The 22,963-nt window shown below is 39.4% G+C and overlaps 10 protein-coding genes across 10 annotated transcripts; 7 read left to right on the top strand and 3 right to left on the bottom strand.

Annotated features, from left to right (window-relative positions):
- Positions 1–3,038: 3,038 nt before the first annotated feature.
- On the top strand, positions 3,039–4,507 carry GCK72_002327 (uncharacterized protein; the record flags this gene model as incomplete). The annotated part of the gene is made up of 7 exons (XM_003104674.2): positions 3,039–3,140; positions 3,217–3,351; positions 3,401–3,504; positions 3,552–3,676; positions 3,727–3,988; positions 4,033–4,190; positions 4,443–4,507. The coding sequence occupies 7 exons, from the start codon at positions 3,039–3,041 to the stop codon at positions 4,505–4,507; spliced, it is 951 nt and encodes a 316-aa protein (XP_003104722.2).
- A 714-nt stretch (positions 4,508–5,221) lies between these two features.
- On the top strand, positions 5,222–5,717 carry GCK72_002326 (uncharacterized protein; the record flags this gene model as incomplete). The annotated part of the gene is made up of 3 exons (XM_053723371.1): positions 5,222–5,278; positions 5,325–5,476; positions 5,699–5,717. 3 exons carry the CDS (start codon positions 5,222–5,224, stop codon positions 5,715–5,717), a joined length of 228 nt encoding a protein of 75 aa, XP_053592016.1.
- An 87-nt stretch (positions 5,718–5,804) lies between these two features.
- GCK72_002325 (uncharacterized protein) lies at positions 5,805–7,317 on the top strand (the record flags this gene model as incomplete). Its single annotated transcript, XM_053723370.1, has 7 exons — positions 5,805–5,888; positions 5,937–6,068; positions 6,112–6,193; positions 6,236–6,306; positions 6,389–6,663; positions 6,712–7,005; positions 7,053–7,317. The coding sequence occupies 7 exons, from the start codon at positions 5,805–5,807 to the stop codon at positions 7,315–7,317; spliced, it is 1,203 nt and encodes a 400-aa protein (XP_053592015.1).
- Positions 7,318–7,355: 38 nt separating this feature from the next.
- Positions 7,356–9,600, top strand: GCK72_002324 (uncharacterized protein; the record flags this gene model as incomplete). The annotated part of the gene is made up of 7 exons (XM_053723369.1): positions 7,356–7,489; positions 7,535–7,640; positions 7,684–8,523; positions 8,575–8,928; positions 8,976–9,052; positions 9,096–9,330; positions 9,373–9,600. The coding sequence occupies 7 exons, from the start codon at positions 7,356–7,358 to the stop codon at positions 9,598–9,600; spliced, it is 1,974 nt and encodes a 657-aa protein (XP_053592014.1).
- Positions 9,601–9,965: 365 nt separating this feature from the next.
- Positions 9,966–11,606, top strand: GCK72_002323 (uncharacterized protein; the record flags this gene model as incomplete). Its single annotated transcript, XM_053723368.1, has 9 exons — positions 9,966–10,077; positions 10,125–10,285; positions 10,387–10,498; positions 10,544–10,632; positions 10,680–10,906; positions 10,956–11,057; positions 11,103–11,217; positions 11,267–11,350; positions 11,406–11,606. 9 exons carry the CDS (start codon positions 9,966–9,968, stop codon positions 11,604–11,606), a joined length of 1,203 nt encoding a protein of 400 aa, XP_053592013.1.
- Positions 11,607–11,865: 259 nt separating this feature from the next.
- On the bottom strand, positions 11,866–14,965 carry GCK72_002322 (uncharacterized protein; the record flags this gene model as incomplete). Its single annotated transcript, XM_053723367.1, has 5 exons — positions 11,866–12,021; positions 12,068–12,847; positions 12,895–14,589; positions 14,641–14,802; positions 14,852–14,965. The coding sequence occupies 5 exons, from the start codon at positions 14,963–14,965 to the stop codon at positions 11,866–11,868; spliced, it is 2,907 nt and encodes a 968-aa protein (XP_053592012.1).
- A 478-nt stretch (positions 14,966–15,443) lies between these two features.
- GCK72_002321 (uncharacterized protein) lies at positions 15,444–16,614 on the top strand (the record flags this gene model as incomplete). The annotated part of the gene is made up of 6 exons (XM_003104665.1): positions 15,444–15,491; positions 15,540–15,794; positions 15,846–16,064; positions 16,111–16,202; positions 16,247–16,478; positions 16,525–16,614. The coding sequence occupies 6 exons, from the start codon at positions 15,444–15,446 to the stop codon at positions 16,612–16,614; spliced, it is 936 nt and encodes a 311-aa protein (XP_003104713.1).
- A 263-nt stretch (positions 16,615–16,877) lies between these two features.
- GCK72_002320 (uncharacterized protein) lies at positions 16,878–18,197 on the bottom strand (the record flags this gene model as incomplete). Its single annotated transcript, XM_053723366.1, has 6 exons — positions 16,878–17,136; positions 17,187–17,361; positions 17,405–17,492; positions 17,548–17,964; positions 18,009–18,114; positions 18,160–18,197. The coding sequence occupies 6 exons, from the start codon at positions 18,195–18,197 to the stop codon at positions 16,878–16,880; spliced, it is 1,083 nt and encodes a 360-aa protein (XP_053592011.1).
- Positions 18,198–18,609: 412 nt separating this feature from the next.
- On the top strand, positions 18,610–19,351 carry GCK72_002319 (uncharacterized protein; the record flags this gene model as incomplete). Its single annotated transcript, XM_003104829.2, has 2 exons — positions 18,610–18,829; positions 19,002–19,351. 2 exons carry the CDS (start codon positions 18,610–18,612, stop codon positions 19,349–19,351), a joined length of 570 nt encoding a protein of 189 aa, XP_003104877.1.
- Positions 19,352–19,579: 228 nt separating this feature from the next.
- Positions 19,580–21,193, bottom strand: GCK72_002318 (uncharacterized protein; the record flags this gene model as incomplete). Its single annotated transcript, XM_003104822.2, has 6 exons — positions 19,580–19,904; positions 19,953–20,161; positions 20,210–20,451; positions 20,495–20,612; positions 20,671–20,982; positions 21,092–21,193. 6 exons carry the CDS (start codon positions 21,191–21,193, stop codon positions 19,580–19,582), a joined length of 1,308 nt encoding a protein of 435 aa, XP_003104870.2.
- Positions 21,194–22,963: the final 1,770 nt, after the last annotated feature.

Raw genomic sequence — 22,963 nt, 5'->3', positions numbered from 1 at the left:
AGAGAGCCCACAAATTGACACGTTGCCGAGCCAAACGAAAACTTCGTTGAATAAAACAGTTGACAACCAAATTAAAGCTGATAACGACAAGAATCCGGAAAAAAACGAAAAATGAGGACCATAAAACATACCTTTCAGTAAAAATAAAAACAGGAAAAACTCAGAATTCGAATAAGGAGCGACGCCGGCGGCAACCCACGCTACGTAATTGTGCGTAATGGTGAACCTCACCAAAAACACCAGATCTGACGACAAGAAGCGCCGCGAAAGTGAAAGCTACTGTCTGACTGATAAGCTTGTATTCAGGATTTCATGTACGATACGTGTCTGGGAGAAAGATTGTATTCCGTTTAAACAGTTACATTTTTGCTTTTTCCAACCCCCGAATAGGTTCTTCTCCGGAAAGCTTGATACCCTCCCTATCTTCTTGAGATTTTATCTTTGAAAACCTTCGGTTGCGGATTAGAGTATCAGATTTCTGAAGAAAAGATGCAATAATCTTGTTTCTTGCGAGAAAACTCGCTTTGTCATGTTTTGGAGAATTGAGATCAACGATGCGATGTTGGTTCCACGATATATTAAACAAGGCGCTTGCTTGGTCATTTTATATCTATTTCATTTTTGCAATACGTTCCTAAAAGCTGTTTGAAGGAGTTTTAGTTTGTAGAAAAATTTAGTTTTCATCTAAAGTTGTTAGCACTCTCGATGACTCAGACTTGGGACTTTACCAGTCATAAATACATCTTATCATTTCATGACGTTTTCTTGCTCGTCCTTCTCTCACCTGTTCTTTTTCAATAATTTTTGTTTCATTCTTCTCCCTATTCCTCTCCCTTTTAAATACCATAAAAATAGTACAACGTACAATCACTCCCTCATAAAACGACGTTGACGCCTTCCCCATTGTCAAACATTAATCGCATGGAACTAGTTCGCAATTCTTTACTTTTTTCCAATATTCCACACTAAAAGTTCTTGTTGATCTGACAGGGTCACACTTTGAAGGAATACGACTGAAACTAGTGTCATTCAATTTCATTCAAAATGCAAAGATTTCTGTGACAAGAAATACATTTCCATTTACTACCTTCACTGGAGGAGTACAAGAATCATTTGTTGAATTTCTAGTTTTATGAGTCTGAATTTTTATCGTTTGAGAATTAACCATCAACTAAGGTTCATTGTGACTTCTGTTAAAATGAAACACAAAATAGTATTTACCCTATGATGTTTGAGTCTCTCGTCTTTGAACGTAACGGAATAGTATGTTTGACTAGAGTTATAGTTTCTGTTCGGTCAATTGTTTGTCCAACTTTTTTCCTCATACCTGAAGTTGATGATGTTAGGCATTCCAAAATAACCTATTCTTCCACAAACATCAATTTCGAATTTGAAAATGGTTTTCCTCATCGACAAAAAGCGTTGGTACAGTAATCGTAGCTTTCACATCTTAATTAAAAATATTTGCATTTAAATACGAAAAATCAACAGAAATGATGTGTAGTTTGTTCAAATATCTTTCGTTCTCGTCATAGACAATTCATACTTTCCGAAATGCCCTCTCTGCGCACATTCTTTTGCACGTTTCTACGCAACTGACACGCTAGTGCTTATCAGAGACTTCCTAGGCAGGTTTATAGGTTCGATACATAGTCAACATGTGTGAGTGACATCGTGACTCATTTTATTTCATGTCTTCAAGCAAACATTTTCATTTCGCCTTTTCTCATCCTTTTCTGCGCCGCGACGCCGTATTCTTCGCTTCCAAATTAGTTTCCCGTCGAATGCTTCTCCCTTTTTTGTCTTTGAAGAAAAGGAAAATGTAACTGCGGTTTCTATGGTCAAATTTTGTGGCTCCATTCCTTTGTGTATGTTTGTCAATGGTAACAAAGTCCTCGTTTCCCGCGCTCTCAATGTTTTCCTTCCGTCGCCCAGCGAAGCTTAAAGGCCTCTCTTGAGCAAAAGGAGCACACGCCGCCTCTAGCTCACTCCTCGCAATTTTGGAAATTGCATGAGCCTCTTCTTTCCTTCCTTCCTTTCCCGCCACGCCCTCTCCTCCCCGTTTTCCATTTCATCGAACTGACTGACGGACGGGTGGCAAAATATTCTCCATTGTTTGCCCCCGTTTCCGACGAAGAACCCATGCGGCTTAGGCTCTCCCTCTCATCCGCACATTTTATCTCGTTCAATACAATTCAATTAGGTCACTCGCACTAGTTTGCTCTTTTACTCTTTTCTCTCACGTTTTTGCACCGATTTTTTTTTGAAGGAAAAACGTTCTTCAGTGGTAATATTTAACTGATCGGAATTTTTCGAGTTCGAACGAAACTATTATTCAACCAAGCTCTTTAATATATCATACACTAGTGAGACTAATCTTTTCTTTTTTCTCAATACAAAATTTTCATTGTTTTTTTTTTCATTTGATTTGAGCGCGCTCACTTGGGCTCAATTGAGCCAATGATGAGACAAGTGAAACACATCAAAATTACACATTTGATGTTCAATGCACATGTTTCAAATTTGCCAAGAAATTCTTTGCCTTCGCCTTTCCTCCTCATTCTTCATTCTTGCACATAGAATAGAGAATCATGTTGTTTGTTCATTAGCCGTAATATGAGTTCGAGCAGCAGAAAACATTCTTCTTTTTTTGTCTCATTTTCAGATGTTGAACTTTCTTTTCGATTTTTTAATGTTACGAGTGAGTTGAATATTTCTCTTGATGAATATACGAAACGCATCTGAAATTATCGATAAGTGATAACACCATTTATGTATTTCTCCCCTCTGATAAATATAGATTTTCTTTTCGTATAGTTATTCTGCGCACCAGAATTCCAATATCACGTATTCAGCTGCAGGTCTCTTTTAACAATCTATCCTGGTCGACTGGGAGAATGACGTTTTGTTATGAGCAAGCCTATTTCCTCTTGTTACTCTTTCATCCGTCTATGTCTCCTCTCCTCGCTACTTCTTATTTCATTTTCCTTATTATTAATCCACTCAACTAATATGTTCGATTTTGTAGACAGATAGCCATGGGTATAGGAGCAGACGAGAAGAAGCCTTTACTAGTTCAGTTGAACGGACAGTACTATGATATTGCTGATTTTGCATCGAAACATCCTGGAGGTGCTAAGGTGAGTGAAATAATCACCCTCTACTAATCGAAAAGTCAACCTAAAATGCATTCCGAACAACTTTAGCTCCCTGCAGGTACTCAACCGTCTGGCTGGAGAAGAAATTGGAGAGTATATTCGAGGCGGAAAACGTATAATGGGAGTACGACATGAACATTCAGAAGCTGCGTATAACATGCTCGAGAGATACAATGTCACCACAATTCAAAAAGTAATTGACTTTTACAAAGAGCAAAGTGTTAAAACGGGTGTAATTTTAGGGAGATCCTCTGATTGAGTCTAAAACAGGAATGCTTTTTAAAGTTGGATCACTTGGAAGTGAATATTGGCATTGGATTCATCAGCCATATGATGGAACACTAAGGTTTAAATTTCTTCAGCAAAGCAAAGTTTTGACATCCACAGTTTCAGGCTGTTTGACTCGGATCTGTTAGAAAGTATGACACGAACAGCTTGGTGGGTTGTCCCATCAGTGTGGCTGCCAATCGTTGCTCTTTTCTCGGTCATTTCGGTTGTTTCGTTTTCTTCTTCAACGGGTAAGATACTTTTGAAATTCGGTCATTGTTTCTCAATTACTACTTTTCAGATGTCTACAATTCGATCCTTCTATGGTCTGCTTGGTTTGTAATTGGAGTCCTGACTTGGACACTAACTGAATATAGTCTTCATAGATGGGTGTTCCACTGGAAACCGTCCCCAGAATCACCTAATCAGATTCTGCTCCATTTTCTTGCTCACGGACTTCATCATAAAACACCAATGGACGGAGATCGTTTAGTTTTTCCACCAGTACCTGCAGCTATGATCGTTGGAATTTTTTATCTGATTTATTCGAACACGTTTCAATGGTTGGTTTCTAATTATGCTTTCAAAATTGCATAGTTTCCTTCAGGCCCGTGTTTTGCGCATTTGGTGCTGGTAAACTATTTGGATATGTTATGTATGACATGGTTCATTACTACTTGCATCACGGAAGTCCCCGCCCACGCAGTAATCTACATTTCAGAAAAGTATATCATCATAATCACCATTTCAAGAACTTCGACGTTGGTATGTTTATAGAAAAGTTTTTGCTGCAGCTTTTTACCTAAAATATGGATTGTAGGATTTGCAAATTGTTTTTTGTCTGTCGGAAACACCTCCATGTTCGATATATAGTTTTTAGAAACGAGAAAAACTTGAAAAGCCCTGCAATTTCAGAAAAAAAGTCTCGTTTTCTCAGTAGAGCGCGTTTGCAATTCCTCTTCCCGCGCCGTTTTTTTTTCGATAATTTCCTATTTTCGGCCTACTTTTATTTTTCAGGTTTCGGAATTTCCACTTCACTCTGGGATTATGTGTTCCACACACTCGGAATGGGTCCATTATAATAATAAATTAAAGTCTTCTAGGACAAATGAAGTATTTATTGATTATTGCATTGAAACACCATTCCCCGCCATTTCTCTAAACCTCTCGAACATGTTCACTTATCGGAAATCTCTCATTATCAACGATGTACATACTTATTTATCGATTTTTATTCTCTCCCCCTATACTCGTTCCTTAGTTTTGATAATCAACTCGTGCCTATTATCCTCTTCTTGTACCGGTTTCTTTCGAACGTTTTGTGATCCTTTTGTTACGTTAGTTCTCTGTTATGTTCTATTTTTGAAATGTTTTAAAGCATATAAACGTTACCTTGTTTCTGAAGCCTATTCGAATATAATTTTTTCCGTATTTATCCGTTTTCTCATATTTCTCATGTTTCACTTCACAAAAATGCTAAAAACTACAGTTATTTTTAGAACAAAGTCTTCTTCGAACGGATAATGTTCTTGAGATACTACTTGGACGAGAATCAACAAAGAATCTACACTTTGAAGGTAGGGAGAGAATACCATGCTTCTCAAACAAAGTTTCTATCGTTTGTTCTCAGAGAACCTCCCCAGCGGGTCTTCAAACTTTGACTGCTCATCCAGCTCGTTTCTCGCCAGAAGACAAGAACTCGAAGTACCGCGTCATCATCAAGAAACGCTTCGGTCTCTTGCCAACTCAAAAGGCTAAGACCGTTTGTTAAAATGTTGGTATGGGAATGGCGCCGTATGCTGCGTCAAAAACTACGCTCTTTCACACCTAACAAGCCTATCAATTATCAACAGGTTGGGATTTAAACAACCTTGAGTTTCAGAATTATCTTGTTTTCAGATATCTCGTCGCCGAATCATCGTCTCATTCGTTCTTTTCTTTGTCGGTTGGAAAGCATTCGGCTATACTCTCAACGATATGTTCCTGTGGACTGTCGATGAACAAACTATGCAAGGTCGATTCTTAACACCACAAGAAGGGAAAGAACGAAGGTATCCACTATCGATTTTCAGCAAAGAACCTAGTTTTACAGAGAAGCGATGGAGCGACAACGAGATCCCAAGTTACGCATTACCACTCCCCCTATTGTTTCAAAATACGATCTTGATGATTAGCTTTTGTCTTATCTTCTTTTTTCCTTTTCTTCAAACCTCTTTGTTTTGTATTATCACTGTTGTTTTTTCATCCGTTGTTGAAACTTGAATAAAGTTTAGAAAATATCACATTTGCTAGGAGGATCGAATTTCCCAGTTAAAGTTCTCGTTAAAGTATTTGAAGTTCGATTATTGGAACTTTCACACTAGACAAGTTTCAGGGTGAATGCGTTTTACCGACTATTCGTTCGAGTTCAACGACGAAGCTGTTCACTTCTCCGTTACTTCACATTCAGATAAGGATCTAGTGGTATTTTGACTGAAAACCGTGATTTAAATTAAATTGAGCATTGCTTAGCATTTCAACACAACTGGCCGAATCGGACAAGTCATTGAAGTTATTCAACCACCGGAGTTACTCTCCAGCCAGCTATCGGAGCAACAAAGAGTAGAATACGAGTTGAAAAGCTTACTTGGAAATCCAGAATTAGTAAGCAAAAGACTTAGAAATTAACCGCAATCACTGTTTTTAGCCAGGCGTTGAACTATTCATTCGACGATTTGTTATTCACTTTGCGGCGAAGAAACAAAGAAGGAACACGCTTTTTGTCTTCGGTATGAGAGAAAAATATAATTTCATCCATTATTTTGTTATAGGTATTGACCTAGATGGTATCTCGAACGAATGCATTGCGGCCGCTCTGCGAGCCCTCGAGGAGAGTCATCAGGTTTGTGCTCTAATGAAGTTCATGTAAGCAATCCCCATGTTTCAGTAGTTCACTTAATTCATCTAATATAACCTCATCTGAGGAACCAAAAAGGAAAAAATCAACAGTTTTCCTACCATCGTCTTCGTTCACCAATCATATCAAATCAACCGAACGCTCGTTATCCGATCAAAAAGCATCAAGAGATGGTGGTCTCAACGAATTATATTCATGGCAGTCACAAAATAGGAGCAATGCAGAAGTTTTCGAGCTTCTCGATGGACCTCCTTATGCAAATGGTGAAGCACATACCGGTCATGCCATCAACAAAATCCTAAAAGATTTCGTAGTGAAAAGCAGAATTGGACTAGGGTATAAGTAAGTGCCACTTTAAGATAGAAAAGGTTTTTCAGTTTTGTATTATAGAGTTCGTTTCCGTCCGGGCTGGGACTGCCATGGCCTTCCTATTGAACTGAAAATCGGAAAACAGCAAGGAAACTTAAAGCAACGATCCCCTCTGGAGATTCGAGCCGCTGCCAGAATAGTTGCTGATGAAGCAATCGGAAAACAAATGAATGCGTTTCGTAGATGGGGAGTAACCGCTGATTGGGAAAATCCATACATTACCAAAAGTTCTAAATATGTAGCTGCTCAGTTAGACATTTTCGCGAAACTCGTTGAGCAGAAACTTGTCTATAGATCTTTCAAACCGGTATACTGGTAAATAATAAGGTAATAAAAAGCTAAAACGTTATTTGCGATTTTAGGTCACCAAGTTCAAATACAGCACTTGCCGAATCAGAGTTGGAGTATAACGAAAAACATCAAAGTACCAGTGTCTACTTTCGGTTCAAGCTCATCAATTTCTCGTCTTCTGATGTTGAATGGGCCATCGGTGTTCCTTCAAAACTGACACAGTTTTTCGCGCTCACATGGACAACAACCCCATGGACTCTTCCTCTCAACAATGCGATTTGTGTCTCCCCTGCTATCAAATATTCTGTAATTCAACTGGAAGATGATATAAAGTGAGAACTACTTTTTATCATGAAAAGTTTTTTTTTTTCAGCATGCCGACTTCTTCATTCTACCTTATTGCTTCTAATTTGATTGCTGAATTTGAAAAATCAAGTGAAAGAAAATGCAAAGTTGTAGGAACAGTAAACCCAGAAATTTTGATAGGAAAACGATATAGGAGTTGCTGGTTAGTGAGTCAATACTGCTTAAAAGTTTACATAAGATATTCCAGGCATAATGAGTTGGCACTTCCTATCTACGAAGGCCCACATGTCATGGATAACGTTGGAACTGGTATCGTACATACCTCATTTGCCCACGGTTTCCAGGATTATGATGTCGGTTTACATTCAATAGCATAGTTTGAAATATAAAATTTAGGTAGCTCTATCAAAAAAAGAACGCGTTCAAAGTTTCGTTGATGCTCGAGGCTGCTATACTAGGCATCTTGGTCACAATCTTGAAGGGAAACCAGTACTAGGAGAAGGTCAAAAAGAAACGTTGCGAATTCTCAAGAACGATATTGTTTACACAGCCAAACACATTCATTCTTATCCTTACGACTGGAGATCCAAGAAACCAGTAATAATTAGAAGCAGTGAGCAATGGTTCATTGATGTAGAAGAAATTGGAAAACGCGCTTCCAAGATGATCGATAAAATCAAAGTTTCTGCAGGCGACTCGGACCTTCGTGGATCACTTAAACAGCTCATTTCAACTAGAAAGAGTTGGTGTATTTCGAGACAACGAGTGTGGGGAACACCGATTCCTGCTTTGGTTGATCCAAACGGAGGCTCGTATACCTCAAGGAAACTGATTGAATGTGTGGCAAATTTGACAAGAGAACGGGGTAACACGGATGTATGGTGGGAAATTGATGTGAATGATATCCTTGACAACAAAGCGGTTCGAGATTCATTGGATATCCCACCTGATGTTGTTTCCCAATTGTCCAAAAACACGGACATTATGGATGTTTGGTTGGATTCAGGACTTGCTTGGCATGCTGCTAAAGAAAACGAATCCGAGATGGATCATTTAACTGACGTAGTATTAGAAGGTGTCGATCAGTTTCGTGGATGGTTTCAATCCCTTCTGCTCACTTCGGTTGCCGTACAAAACAAACTTCCTTACAAACGAATTATTGTTCATGGGTTTTGTATCGATGAGAAAAATAATAAAATGTCAAAATCGATTGGAAATGTTGTAGATCCAACAATGGTGAGTCGTCAAGGTTCATTTCACACTACGGGCTTCTTAATATTTTTACAGCTTACTGATGGTTCTCTGAAGCAGAAAGCGATTGGAGCAGATGGTCTTCGATTCTGGGTCGCTCTTTCCGGATCTGAAAACGCCGGCGAATCGAAAATTGGTCCCTCTATAATAGAAGATGTTGATAAGAAAGTCACTGCGTTACGTAATGGATTCCGTTTCATGATTGGTGGTTGTCAAGGATTTCATGGGAACCAAATCGAATCTCAATTGAAACCTCTCGATCTTGATATGCTCGAAAAGTGTGATAATTTTGTGAGAAAGTCAATCGAAAACTATGAAGATTTCAAGTTTCGAACTGTCGCCAATGACTTGACACAGTTTATGCAAAGAAACTTCAGTGCGAACTACGTGGTGATTTTTGTAAATGATAAGAATTTTTCTATGCTAAACATTTCCAGAAATATGTACGAGATAGACTCTATTGTGATAAGTTAGGAAGCGATTCTCATATTTCGGCACAATTCACTCTTCATCGGTTCGATCTTTTTTTTTTGCTTTAAAATTTTAATGTTTTGCAGACTGGCTCACAACTTGTCTCATACAATTTCTCCAATTCTCCCTCATCTATCTGCGGAAGTCCTTCACCACCTTCCTGGCTGCCATGAAAAGCGTATTCTTCGCCAGAAATTAGAAAATCTTCATTCAGGAGTGCTCAGCCCTGATCCGAAACTCTCAACACTAATGAAGATTATTATCGAAGTTCGTAGTCTTCTTGAAGCTTCTGCAGGTCCCACAGTTGACACTTCCAAGAAGGTAAACGAAATAGTCTGGGATGCTTTTCAAATTGGTTTCCAGGGTTTGGCGTTGTACACATCTCCAGAGTACTCGACAATATTGAGGGATTATTTTTCGGAACTCCCTGAACTTCTCAATGTCTCACAAGTTATACTGGAGGAAGTTCAAACATCACTGTCTGTGAAGCTGCTCGATAGTTCATTGCGATATTGCGAACGATGTCGAAAGCATACAAGAAATCCCGACGATGCTTTGTGTGGAAGATGTACGAAAGCGACACTTGCTTAGGAAAATTAAGATCTGCTTCATACTTTATAGATATAGTTCAAGTTGTTTCTAACCATCAAAGTAACTAATGTTTGTTGATTGTTGATAAATCTTTTTTATTAAATTTTCATCCAGAATTCATTGTTCTTATCAGCAAAAAAACCTTTTTTAGTAATTAGGCAACCTGCCCAACATGATATTAAGATTACGGTAGAAAATCCTCCCATTTCTTTAAGATAAACAGTTCGTGTAATAGGCGGGCCCGCGGGAAAGAAAGGAAACCCTTGTTCTCTATAGAGCGTACTTCCACTGAATATTTTTCTTCGCGCTCGAATTTCGAATTACGAGCATTTGTGAGGAATTTCGGCTCCTAATATCTTGTTACCATGACAACTACTGCCACAAATATGCAAAACACGGATCAAAAATCGATTTATCCATCGCTGATCAATGCAATGACTTCACGAAGGAGTGATGAAGCCTTAAATGACTTCCAGAGTAAGCATTTCAATCAGTTCCTCAGAACTTGAGCATCTTGTTTTAAGGAGATTTCAACAATCGTGTCATGGGATTGTTCGCTGATGGAAGAAGCACTAGCGTGGAACAGTTCAAGACAGACACCGATAACTTTCTTCGAGCATTGAAAACCGAATTCATCAGAGGTGAAAGTGGAAGTAAAAGATATGTGACACTCAAAAGATTAATGGTAAGTTCTTCAATGAATGATAAAAAATATGGTCATTGGAATCCTTTCCGAGAGAATAGTTGTAAAAATGTAATTGTCTACCTCATAGATTGTATTTTCAGAAAATCCTCACAGAGTCTCCACAATCGATTATCGAACTTCTTCCACACAGTACTGTCACAGTTTTTGTCAAAATTACAAACTTCAATTTGACAATCGATATCACTCTAATAGGTTATATCAATCCCATGATTACTATATTTACTCGTTTTATTACAGAAGAGCTTGTGAAAACAGTCATTCATGCCGAGGAAACCTACATCAAACTGCTACCATATTCGGAGAACAACACCGAGATTTCCAGCTATGTTAGTATTAAAAATGAAAACTCATTTTTCAAGAAGAACAATTTCAGAGTCTTCAGGACTTCGTTGCTGCACATTATGTTCCTCAAATGGTCGAAGAACCAGAGCGAGCAGATTACTACTCAGCGTACGCTGTTGGAATTATATTCTTCCTTTTAGATGCTCGAAGACGTGAGAATATTTACCTGAAAGATTTACTTTCATCAACACTTCTGATGCATCTCGAGTCATGTATCAACGCTGAAAATAATTGTTTGGAAATGCCAGAGATCGACGTGTAAGTTGAGAGAATTCGAATTGTCTGATGTATGAATTTTGATTTTCAGGTTCACAGTCGGCCAGTTTCGAGCTACTTTATATGAATTCCGATGCCTTGATACTGATCGAAACGGGGTTCTGTCTCCAGCAGAAATGACGTTCTTCCGAGAGTATGCTGGCTCCCCATTAATTTCACTTTAATTTTCAAATTTCAGCGGTTACTTCAATGCTATGTTCCTTCAAAGAATTTTCGACATTTCGATGATCTATGACAGATGTTTGGACTTCAAGGCATTCGTTGACTTGATGGCAGCTATCAAATTTCGTCATGTATGTTTCTGAATCCAAAAAGATCTTTCAGGTAATCATGTTTTTTCAGACTCGAGCTTCTGCAAAGTATCATTTCGAGGCTCTTGATTTCAAAAATGACGGAGTTCTGGACGAAGATGAAATCCGAACAGCGGTACGTTTCATTTAGAAAGTATCAGATTCTACAACCCTCATAGGCTAGCTTTCAGGCCCAAGTTGTTCCTGAGTATGCCCCAAACGAGGATAGCGTTCACATCGACATTGTCACTGCTGAACTCAAAGACATGCTACGTTTAAAGAAAACGGGGCTTACTCTGGAGGAATTTATCGACAATCGAATGAGTTCCACTTTTACCGGTTTCCTCTCCAACTATTCCGACTTCATGAAATACGAACGCCGAGAACAGTAATTCACAAAACCATGATTTATTCCATTATTTCTAATCAGTATAAATAAAGGTCGTGTTTAACAAATATTTCTTTGTGGGACAGCGCAAGTTCATAACAAAACTTAACAAAACAGTAATTAAGGAGATGGGTGACAACAAAAGTATACAAGGGTTTCAGCTTGTTTATGAAGGGAAATAGAAAAGGGGATACAACAGACAACGGTGATAAAAAAGAAAAGAACAATGAGAACAAATTAAAGATAGTGAACCTCAGTTTTATTTATTCCGAATCAGAGAACTTGATAGAATTGATTGATTGGTTGATTGGACCACCTCCGTAGCTTCCCTTCTTCTTCTTGGTCTTCTCGTGGCGGAAGGACTTTCCTTGAACTTTAGAAAGACTCTCATTGGCGCGATGACCCCATTGATCGAAATTCTAAAATACTATTTTCAATTACAAACTTTGGAAAATACACTTTTACCGCATCATGCTGATTGTTCCGGAATTTTTCAGCAACGCTATCCTTGGTCATTTGAACGCGACGAAATGGCGACGACTTCCTTTTTCGTGATTCATATGCAGGTTTTTCGGTGGAGGTTGCTAATGGTTTCGCTTTCAAAGCTGGTGTTCTTGACGAACTTTCTTCAGTTTCTGCGGAATCCTCAGAGTCTTCACGCTTCAGTCTTGGTGTGACACCCTTCGAAGGTTTTGGAAGGTCTTCATCGTCATCTGAAGAATCAGAAGCCTCCTTCTTCAGAGCTTTCGCGGTAGCTTTGGCAGGAGTACTAGCCGGTTTCTTGGCCTTTTTATCGTCATCAGATGAGTCATCAGATGAAGAATCCGCTTTTTTCGCAGTTAATTTAGGAGTCATCTTTGCAATCGGTTTAGTAACTGGCTTCTTCTCATCGTCTGAAGATTCGTCAGAGCTGGATTCCTTATTTGCCTTCTTAGCGACTACTTTTGGTGTTCCAGAAGTCTTGGCAGGAGTTTTCTTAACTGGCTCGTCATCTGAAGAATCATCCGAAGAAGATGTAGGCTTTTTCACAACAGACTTCGGAGTAGCTTTCGAGGTAGCTTTGGCTGGAGCCTTCTTTTCTTCATCATCTGATGAGTCGGAAGAAGAAGCGGCCTTCTTTTCAGCGATTTTTCCCGGTGTCGCTTTTGCTGGAGTTTTTGCGACAGGCTTTTTTGCACTATCCGAGTCTGATGAATCCGAAGAGGCTACCTTTTTGGCAGCTGGTTTAGCAGAGATAGGAGTAGCCTGAAGTTGAAGATTAAACGTGTTTATTTTATCAGAGCAATACCAACCTTAGTAAAACATGACTTCTTCGATTTTCCGTCATCTGAATCATCACTGTCGCTGTCCGAATCACTAGTATCTTGCTTCTTTACAACTGGTTTTGGTGTTCCTACTTTGGTTGCTGGTGTAAGTTTCTTAGCTGGGACCTCGTCATCAGAAGAATCAGAAGATGAACCTTTTTTTGAGACAACTTTAGTCGGAGTTGCAACCTTTTTTGCTGGAGTAGCTGTTTTCTTAGCTGGAGCTTCATCGTCGGATGAGTCCGATGACGATACCGGCTTTTTAGTGGTTGGAGCCGAAGCCTTGGTGGTAGCTGGAGTCGCAGGCTTTTTGACAGCTGGCTTCTTTTCTTCATCAGAAGAGTCGTCGGATGAGGATTCAGCCTTCTTGGCAGAAACTTTTGGAGTGGTCTTGACTGGTGTAGACTTCGACACGGTTTTCTTCTCATCGTCCGAGGAATCGTCGGATGAGGATTCAGACTTCTTGGCAGCAACTTTTGGTGTGGTCTTGACTGGTGAAGGCTTCGACACGGTTTTCTTCTCATCATCCGAGGAATCGTCGGATGACGATTCAGCCTTCTTAGCAGCAACTTTTGGAGTGGTCTTGACTGGTGTGGGCTTCGAAACGGTTTTCTTTTCATCGTCCGAGGAATCGTCGGATGAGGATTCAGCCTTCTTAGCAGCTACTTTTGGAGTGGTCTTGACTGGTGTAGGCTTCGAAACGGTTTTCTTTTCATCGTCCGAGGAATCGTCAGATGAGGATTCAGCCTTCTTAGCAGCAACTTTTGGAGTGGTCTTGACTGGTGTAGGCTTCGAAACGGTTTTCTTTTCATCGTCCGAGGAATCGTCAGATGAGGATTCAGCCTTCTTAGCAGCAACTTTTGGAGTGGTCTTGACTGGTGTTGGCTTCGAAACCGTTTTTTTCTCATCGTCCGAGGAGTCGTCGGACGATGATTCCTTCTTCTTAGGAGCTACTTTTGGAGTTGTCTTGACTGGTGTTGGCTTCGAAACTGTTTTCTTCTCATCGTCTGAGGAGTCGTCAGATGAGGATTCAGCCTTCTTAGCAGCAGCGACTTTTGGAGTGGTCTTGACTGGTGTGGGCTTCGAAACAGTTTTTTTCTCATCGTCTGAGGAGTCGTCGGATGAGGATTCAGCCTTCTTAGCAGCAGCGACTTTTGGAGTGGCCTTCACTGGTGTGGGCTTCGAAACAGTTTTTTTCTCATCGTCTGAGGAGTCGTCGGATGAGGATTCAGCCTTCTTAGCAGCAGCGACTTTTGGAGTGGTCTTGACTGGTGTGGGCTTCGAAACAGTTTTTTTCTCATCGTCTGAGGAGTCGTCGGATGAGGATTCAGCCTTCTTAGCAGCAGCGACTTTTGGAGTGGCTGGGGTTGCTGGAGTCACAGCCTTCTTTAATGCTGGTTTTTTCTTGTCATCATCAGATGAATCCGAGCTGGACGAATCAGCCTTCTTTTGAGAAACTTTCGGAGTAGCAGCTGGCGTCTTTTTTGGAGCTTCGTCTTCACTATCACTATCCGAGCTTGATGCTGCTTTTTTCTGAGCTGGAGTTTGAGCCGGCTTTTTGGCTGGGGTCAGCTTTTTAGCTGGAACATCACTATCAGAATCACTGCTGCTAGACGCTTTCTTCTGGGCTGGAGTGGCAGCTTTTTTCGCAGCTACGATGGCAGGTTTTTGAACACCATTTTTCTGAATATTTACCGTGATTGAAACATAAACTGATGACATTTTCAGAAATACCTTAACAGCACCATCGTCGGACGAATCGGAGCTAGATGACTCTTTGGCCGCAACTTTTTTCGAAGGAGGCTCATTTCCGGACGTAGAGGCAGTACGCTTTCTTTTTTGGAATACATTGTCGGATACAATATCTTTCAGTTTTGGTGCTTCGTGATCTTTCAGCTGCAAACATTATTAAAATACAAACAATTTTGAATTATTTAAAACTTACGAAAGCGTCTAATTTCTTTCTAGCGGCCTCATTGAACATTTTCGGCACCAACTCTGGATTTCGTTGTGAAATTTCACTGTAGAGCACAGCATTGGCGTACAGTTCGGAGCTCATCACGCTCAAGGGGTACCCTGAAACCATTTTTATACACATTTTCTAATGATCTGCGATTTAAAAATTTATACAAAACATAATGAGTACGATTAGCTACATATTTTGCTAGGAAATTTAAATTTTTGCTTGAGAAGCTTGAAACTAGTTTCCAAATTGAAAAAAAAATACGAAAAAACTTCGCCGATAGCATGATCGTGACGAGACCCGCACCGCGAGAGGAGAGTACGCGCCTTTAAATGACAATGGCGGTTGTTCAAAAACAATTTCTCTAAATTAACAGTTGTTGACAAAATTTTTGCCCAATATACAGGAGTAAGACATTATTTGTTCAAAATTAAACTTTAAAAAGGGAATTTGCGTGATCGTCGTCCTAAAAAAAATACACGTCATGATAGCATCAACGCATTGTCGTTAGTTTTTCAATTATTCCCGTCTTTTTCGATAACTAGCCTTATTGTCGACGAGTTTTATCGCAGCAATGACAGCGCCACCTCCTGAACTTGTACAGCTTCCACCTGGGTCGATGGTAAGATTATACAAACATAAGGATAATCTCGCTAAACAGGAAATGTAGGTAGAGAGATGGACTATCACAAAGAAGTTGGGTGAAGGTGGCTGTGGAGCGGTTTATTTGTGTACTGACGCGACAGGAAAGTACGCGTTGAAAGTCGAAGGGATCTCGGAACAAATGCAAGTTCTGAAGATGGAAGTTTTGGTCCTTGGCGAGCTGACAAAAAGAGGAAGTCGTCACTTTTGTAAGATTGAAGACAAGGGAAGATATGGAAGTTTTAATTACGTCGTCATGACTCTTGTCGGGAAATCCTTGCAAGTATGCTGAGAAACACATCTGAAAGTTAAATCAATAGTGTTTTTTGCACAGGATCTTCGTAAAGGAACCCCACAACAATCTTTGAGTGTAGCTTGCTCTTTGAGTTGTGGAATTCAAGCTCTTGAGGCTCTCGAAGATCTTCATAATATTGGATACTTGCATCGTGACGTGAAACCTGGAAACTACACAATCGGTCGCGCTGAGTTGAACGAACTTCGCAAAGTTTACATTCTCGACTTTGGAATGGCTCGCAAGTTCACTGACAACAATGTATGAACCATGCCATTTAGAGAAAAGAACAACTTCGAATTTACAGGGAGTCATTCGCAAACCAAGAGCTGCTGCTGGATTCCGTGGAACAGTTCGCTATGCTCCAATCGCTTGTCATAAGAATCAAGAACTCGGAAGGTTATTCTTTTAACAGAATATCCACAGTAATAGCCTTTTTCCAGAAAAGATGATGTGGAAGTATGGTTGTACATGCAGGTTGAACTGACAGTTGGGCGAGTTCCATGGAAGGAAATCACTGATATGAATGCGGTTGGACAGGCTAAACAGGCCATTCGTAACACTCCTGAAAAGATGTTCCTTCCTCCTTGTCCAATGAATGAGTTGAAAGAGATCATGAAAATGGTTGATAGCTGGGACTACTTTGCTGATCCGAACTACTCTGAATGTTATAGAGTTAGTTTGAAGGTTTTGTATGTTTCCGAAAATTCTCAATTTTTAGCTGATGAAACAAGCCTTGGCAAATTGCGGAAAACCCGAATTCCCGTACGATTGGGAGCCAGGAATGCCACTCAACTACATGGTAAAATAAGTGACATTTAGAACAAGAGACCGGGCAGACTTTCTATAGAAATAATGATGAATGAAAGAGTTTTTGATTTGCTGATTGAATGAAGGTTTATTATAGTAAATTTTCCAAATATGTACACGAATATAAAGATTACAATATGGAACTGAGTTTAAAAGGTAAACCAGTGAGATAATTTTTGGCAACAGCTCGATATTTTTGTAAATTGAAAAAGGCAATCTGTGAATATACCCAGAATTAACTACTACTTTGAAAACTGCTTGAAACTAGTCAGAATGGAAACATTCTTCAAGTTCAAAGTCATTAGAAGGTGCAGCTAAACGACCTTCAACGATATCCCCAACAATCTTGTTAAACGCTGCCGGATCATCAGCGTATACATGTGTACCAGCTCCTCTGATAATTTTGATATCAACATAAGCTCCTTCTCGAGTCGATTGAATATCAATAGCTGGTCCGGGATCAATCCAACTTTTGCTGCCGTAGATAAACGTGACACCCACGTTTTTGTCAATTCCATTAAACCTGAAAGACAAGAATTGTAGTTGTTTTTTCTAGCTTTAATAGAGTAGAACCTTCTAATCATTGGTCGCTTGGCCCATCCAACAGGCAAAGTCATGTTCATAAATGCAGTTTCTCCAGTGGGATTTGGAAGATTCAGGTAGTAGACGTACTTGTAGATGTCATTATCACGAAGGCCTGGAAATCGAATGACCAAGTCCGGGCGTAGTTTTTGAACTATTGCTGGAGCTGAAAAAAAACAATTGTTTCTGTTCCCACGTTCATTTACTACCGTAAGGTCCCATCCATCTCATGGGCGAGAAAGGATTGAAATATCCTGCGACACCACCGAGAAATGACATCCATGCATAAGGTTTGATCTGTAGTCGCCCCAATAAATGAGTAGCATCATTGTTCAAAGATAATATTTCTTACCAATTTTTCATTCGCATCAACTTTTTCTGCGAACCCCCACGGATCCACTAAGACAAGATGAGCAACTCTGGAAGGATGTTCAAGGGCGTAGGCACTGGCCAGATATCCACCAAAAGCATGTCCAACAAGATACATTTTTTCTATACCCATGAATTTCCGCCAATCTTCCATAGCCTCCACCATCTCCAACTCGGATATCGCATTGTCGTCGCTGAATTTTGGCCGAGACGACCTTCCAAATCCTAATGGATCAAATGAGTGAACTGAGTGATTTTTGTTACATTTATTGAAATTGGCAGCAAACATTGCCACACCGGCTCCAAGTCCTGGTATCAAAACGATTGCCTCGCCATTCGGATTTTCACCTTCTCTGGGTTTTACGGTGAGAGTATATACGTCTCCTTTTTTAAATCGTACCTAAAAACTTAAGTTTAAAAATGTTTCTTGGAAGTGAATCGCACCGGAACGTATTTTGATTCATATTGAACATCGCAAGACTCCAACAGTCGAGATTCGACACGTTTTAGTTTTTCCAGTGTTTCGTCCGTGAAGCTCATCCAATTTGCTCTGAAAATACAATGATAGCTGGAGAGAAATATGAACTAAACATACATTGTTGAAAGAGCTGCTTTAGTGGAAGCAACAGTCATCTGAAAGTAGGGTTTAGTAGTCTATAATGTAGCAGTACAAAGTACAAAGAGTCATGAGAATATCTCGAGAAAAATAGGTGACAGTCCACGTGGACTACACGGCCGTGTGGCCTAGGTTTACCACTGTGTTGACTGCGCTTCAGATTTTTCTGCTAAATTTTCACGTCGTTTTGCGGATGTTTTTCTTGAATCAGTCACGTTATTTTTAGTCTGTCTATAATTTAGTGCATCAAATTGATGATGTCAACTCTCTTTAAAACCTGATTCGGCTTTGTTTATTTTTTTCCATAAACTATGTACGATCAAATTGTATCTCAATCTAACGATGAATATATTTTTGAAGTAGTATTCTTTCATTTCAAAAACATCTCTCCAGAATTAAAAAAATTATCATTATGGAAAATTGTTATAGATGCCTTCTGTTCCTCGCGTCGATCGTCTCAAACCAATTTACACTGCCGCCAAGGCTCTCAACTTCGGATGGCGTTTTTCGGACTTTCTGAAAATTCCTGCATATAATGGAATCTCTCGGTACACGAATCAGCTTCATCGTATCACTGTCAGATTTTGTAAACAGAGTGAATCGAGTGTCGGAGTTCGAAATTTCATCGAAAATCAAATTGTGGAGATCGGTAAGCTTTTTTATTTGAAACAAACTATATTGGGACTATTCAGTTATAGAAGCTATGATTGCGATTCTTCGCGTGGCAGCAAACTTATAGTATTTTTCTGTTACACCTGTGACCCCTCATCTTATTTACCATCTAATGGAAAAACTATTTTCAACTAGAACATAAATTGCAGGTCGGAAAAACCCATCAGTTGTGATCTACGCTCAACCTGTTCGTAACTCGAACCCATCAATTCGTGCTGAATATGGAAACGGACGAACTCTACAGATTAATGCTAAAAACATGACAGAGACAGAAGTCAGCAAAGACTTTCATTTACTGTTCTCACGAAGTGGTGAGCCCGTTGTGAAACTGGAGAGCCGTCAGAGCGCCCTCTGTCCTTCGGTTCAAGGTCAATGGACACCGATCACATGGCTACCAACAGCCATGAACACGGAAAGTCTGCCAGCAAAACAGTTCTCTGAGCACAAATCGACAGCAACTTCTGCTACAGAATATATTCTGCAGAACCAACCGAAATAATTTCAAATGTTTGTTCTAGTTGTTTGATTTTGTTCGTTGTTTTTTTCCAAGTTTTTTGATATATTAGAAATAAAATATAGTGTACAACATTTTGATAAGAGTCAATGAACTCGTTGGTCCAAAATTTAAAAAAATACTGGATAATGGATAGTGACAAATGAATGGAAGTAGACTGAGTGAGAATCTTTGGAATCTTGAATAAATTCAGAATTATATAAATCGAAGATATCATTGATTGTATCCATTCATTGGATCCCATTGCCACTGTGCAGGAGGAGGCACTTGTGCTTCGGGTCTCCATCCACTACTCGATTGTCCATAGTCACCGGCGGCGACTGGAGCACCAAGTTCACCGAATCCAGTGGCCTGTGGTTGATTTGTAGCTGATCCAGTGACCCAATTATTAATATCTTCTTGTGGCGCTATCTGATGAGTGGCAACAACATATTCGAATTGTTCAGAGTATGGATTCATAAACTTGTATGCAGATACGGTACATGGAGTGTAATCTGTACTTGTACGAACTCTGATATTGAGGCGCATTGGTTGATCACTGAATTAAAAACATTAAAAACATGTAGTTTTCGAGTAGGAAACTCACCTCAACAGAGCTATAAAACCATCCTGCAGAGTCTTTTCGTCGGCCGGATGTGCCAGATTCCACCAATACCTTCCAATCAACTGATCACTGCTCAGACCAATCAAATCACTAACTCTTGAATCAATAAAAGTCATTTTTCCATCTTCGGCCACTCGTACAGAGAACTGATTAGTTGAAGTTGGGTCAGCACAAACAGGCATTGATGCAACCTGAAAATATATTTATAATTAATTTTTATAAGAAATTAAAAATCTAACCTGTAGCCTCGCAATTGCAACTAAACAAGAAGAAGCCGGTGCATTGATTCCCTGAGGTGGGGCATTTTTAATATAACCAGTGCAATGCATCACAACATAATTCTGTCCAGCATGTTGAAAGAGAGGCCGACGGTTTCGAAGACGATGAAGTGGCTCGAGAGCTCCGACACGCATTCTACAGATGAATCCACGTCGACATGACATGTGAACACGAGTTGATGCTCCTTCGCGTTTTACGGATCCTGAAAATGAAAACGTAAACTAATCGGAGCGTAATCGACTAACCAGTCTTCAAATCGAGCACTTTATTTACGGAAACTTCACTTCCACACAACTGATCTCGAATTTTATCTTGATCATCTGGATGAATCAACTCATTTAAATTTCTTTGAAGCCAGTCTTCCTGAAAAGAACCAGTATTTCAAGAAATTTAATTATTTTATGATATTTTGATATTTTACCTGTTTCAAATTCAAAACCGGAGTAATCGAGTCAGCAACATAAAGAACTTTTCCAGTTTGACAACAAACTACAAACAAAAATCCGTTCGCTGCTTCCAGAATCAAATGTTTCAATTCTTGATCAGTGAGAAATGATGGTTTATAAGAAGTTTCATCTTGTGCAGAATGTCCACGAATTCCCTTCATATGGGATACGGCCATTCGAAGAATTGTTAATTTATCCGGTTTACGGCCAAGAGAAGCGCATTGGGGAACCATTTCAGCCAATTCATTTATATAATGAGTCATTTTGTTACGACGACGTCTTTCGATCTGGAAATAAAACAAATTATGTTTTTGTTGAAAGTATTGGAATTTTTGAACTTCTTTCAATGACCACTTAACACAACAACAGTGGATTACTGTAGTCTGTCTGACTTACCTCTGAATGGTTTTCCCTTGCGAATCGTTCTTTATTCTCTCCCATATCATCTTCCATTCGAGCGTACTTTCCGGAAGGCATTCCCATATCATCGTCTTCCATCGCGAAGCTAAAAGTTGTAACTTCAATATTTCTAGTATCAGATTTTTGGAATTTTTAGTGGGAAGTGGGGTAGTGTGCCACTGTGAAAAGGACTACCTCATGCCTAGAATTTTTGGTGCACAGACCTAGGTTTAAACTTATTTAGAGGATAACTTTTTGTCATTTATAATAAGCAATTTCAGTCCGTCGGAGTGGTAACAAATACGGAGAAAAATCAAGGTTCTTAATTTCAATAATGACTGTGTGAAAAGGCATTATAGAAAAATATAAAAAATGAAGTTCTAAATTGTTTTCTATTAAATCTCCAAATAATCTCCAAATTCAAATGAAACACCAAATAAATATTCCGAAATAGTACAGTAACCCAAATCAAGCTCGTTCAGAATTCATTTTATTACAAAGAAAAGGCTGAAAACATAAAGTCTAGAAATCTTTCAAACTATTCCTATAGAATGTGACACGTAATCAAGTAGTTTCTTGAACCAAAAACTGGAAAATACCCAATTATTATGGCAATATATAATAGATTTTGTCACGCAATACTAATATTTTTAATCTAACAAGAAACTTACTTTGCTGATTGCCACGGGTCCATGAATACGTCTTGAGCCATTTCTTACTCTGAAAAAGGAGTAGAACGTTACAAAAAGAAAGAAAAAGATGGAGAAGGAATGAGTCGAAAACAAATTATAGTCAATTGAATATATTTAAATTTAATTAAAATTTAAATACAAACTTGCAATGGATCCAGTAAATCAATTAATTATGTAGATGTTAGAAAGAAGGAAAAAGAGAATTAGAGAAATTTATAGATGGGAAAAAACACGAAACGAGATGTTGTCAGAGAAGCATCTCTCACGTCTTCACAGTGTATCTTAACACGCGATGCACATGTCTGTGTCTCCACTTTTTAAGTACTCTCATCAATCGATATTCTTCATTTCTCGCGGAGAGAAAGAGATGGAAAAGAGATGAAATAGGCGCTGCTAGCGGGCGTTTCTCTGTTTGTCCAGTCGCCACCAAACAGCGAGAGGACCGTATTATTACTATGAAGAAGAGTGAGAGAAAGGATTGAAAAGAAAATGTTCAACGACCCATATGGTCAACGGATATTTGAGAAAAGAAGCAACAGATGGGGGTAGTTGAGAGAGGGAAAAAGAAGAAAACGGAAGGAGGAGAAAGAAGGAAATGGTGCAAAGATGATAAACTGGAAGAAAGAAAGAAGGAAACGCACGTAATTCTGGTGGAGCAGAATAACAGTGATCAATTGGAAAACAGAAAGAAATTTTGAAGTTTTTGTTTGTGATTGGAAAGATTTTTGTAGATACAGTAGTTGTTGCGGAATTATTAAGTTATTAACTCGCAACTTGAGTTGTAACTCCTGAGCCGTTAGTCTCACAGCAGATTCACTACAATCTGAATAAGAAATGAATAAAATGAGCCTCAACAACTGCAAGACACGTGTCCCGTGACCTTACACTCTGATACCAACTATTCTGGACGTGCCCTGAAACCAAGCTGATGACCTTACGATACTCTACATTCTGTGCATATAAAGAAGAGGAAGCCGTCGTAAGTCGTCGTCTCTCAATCACTCCCTGGTTTCTGCGTTCGACTGTCTACCGAGAATGAGGCGCCGTGGTTCGGAGGATGTTCTTCACCGCCAGCGACCAGCAGATTCGATGGATGACGATTCAACTACTGGTACCTATGGATCTATCGTGTAGTAGTAGTTGTTGTTGATCTCCTCCCTTTTGTTCCTCTAAAAGT

This window comes from Caenorhabditis remanei, chromosome I (genome assembly GCF_010183535.1).
Source record: "Caenorhabditis remanei strain PX506 chromosome I, whole genome shotgun sequence".
NCBI lineage: Eukaryota > Metazoa > Nematoda > Chromadorea > Rhabditida > Rhabditidae > Caenorhabditis > Caenorhabditis remanei.
The sequence above is the reverse complement of the archived record's forward strand: the minus strand, read 5'-3'. Positions and strand labels throughout refer to the sequence as shown.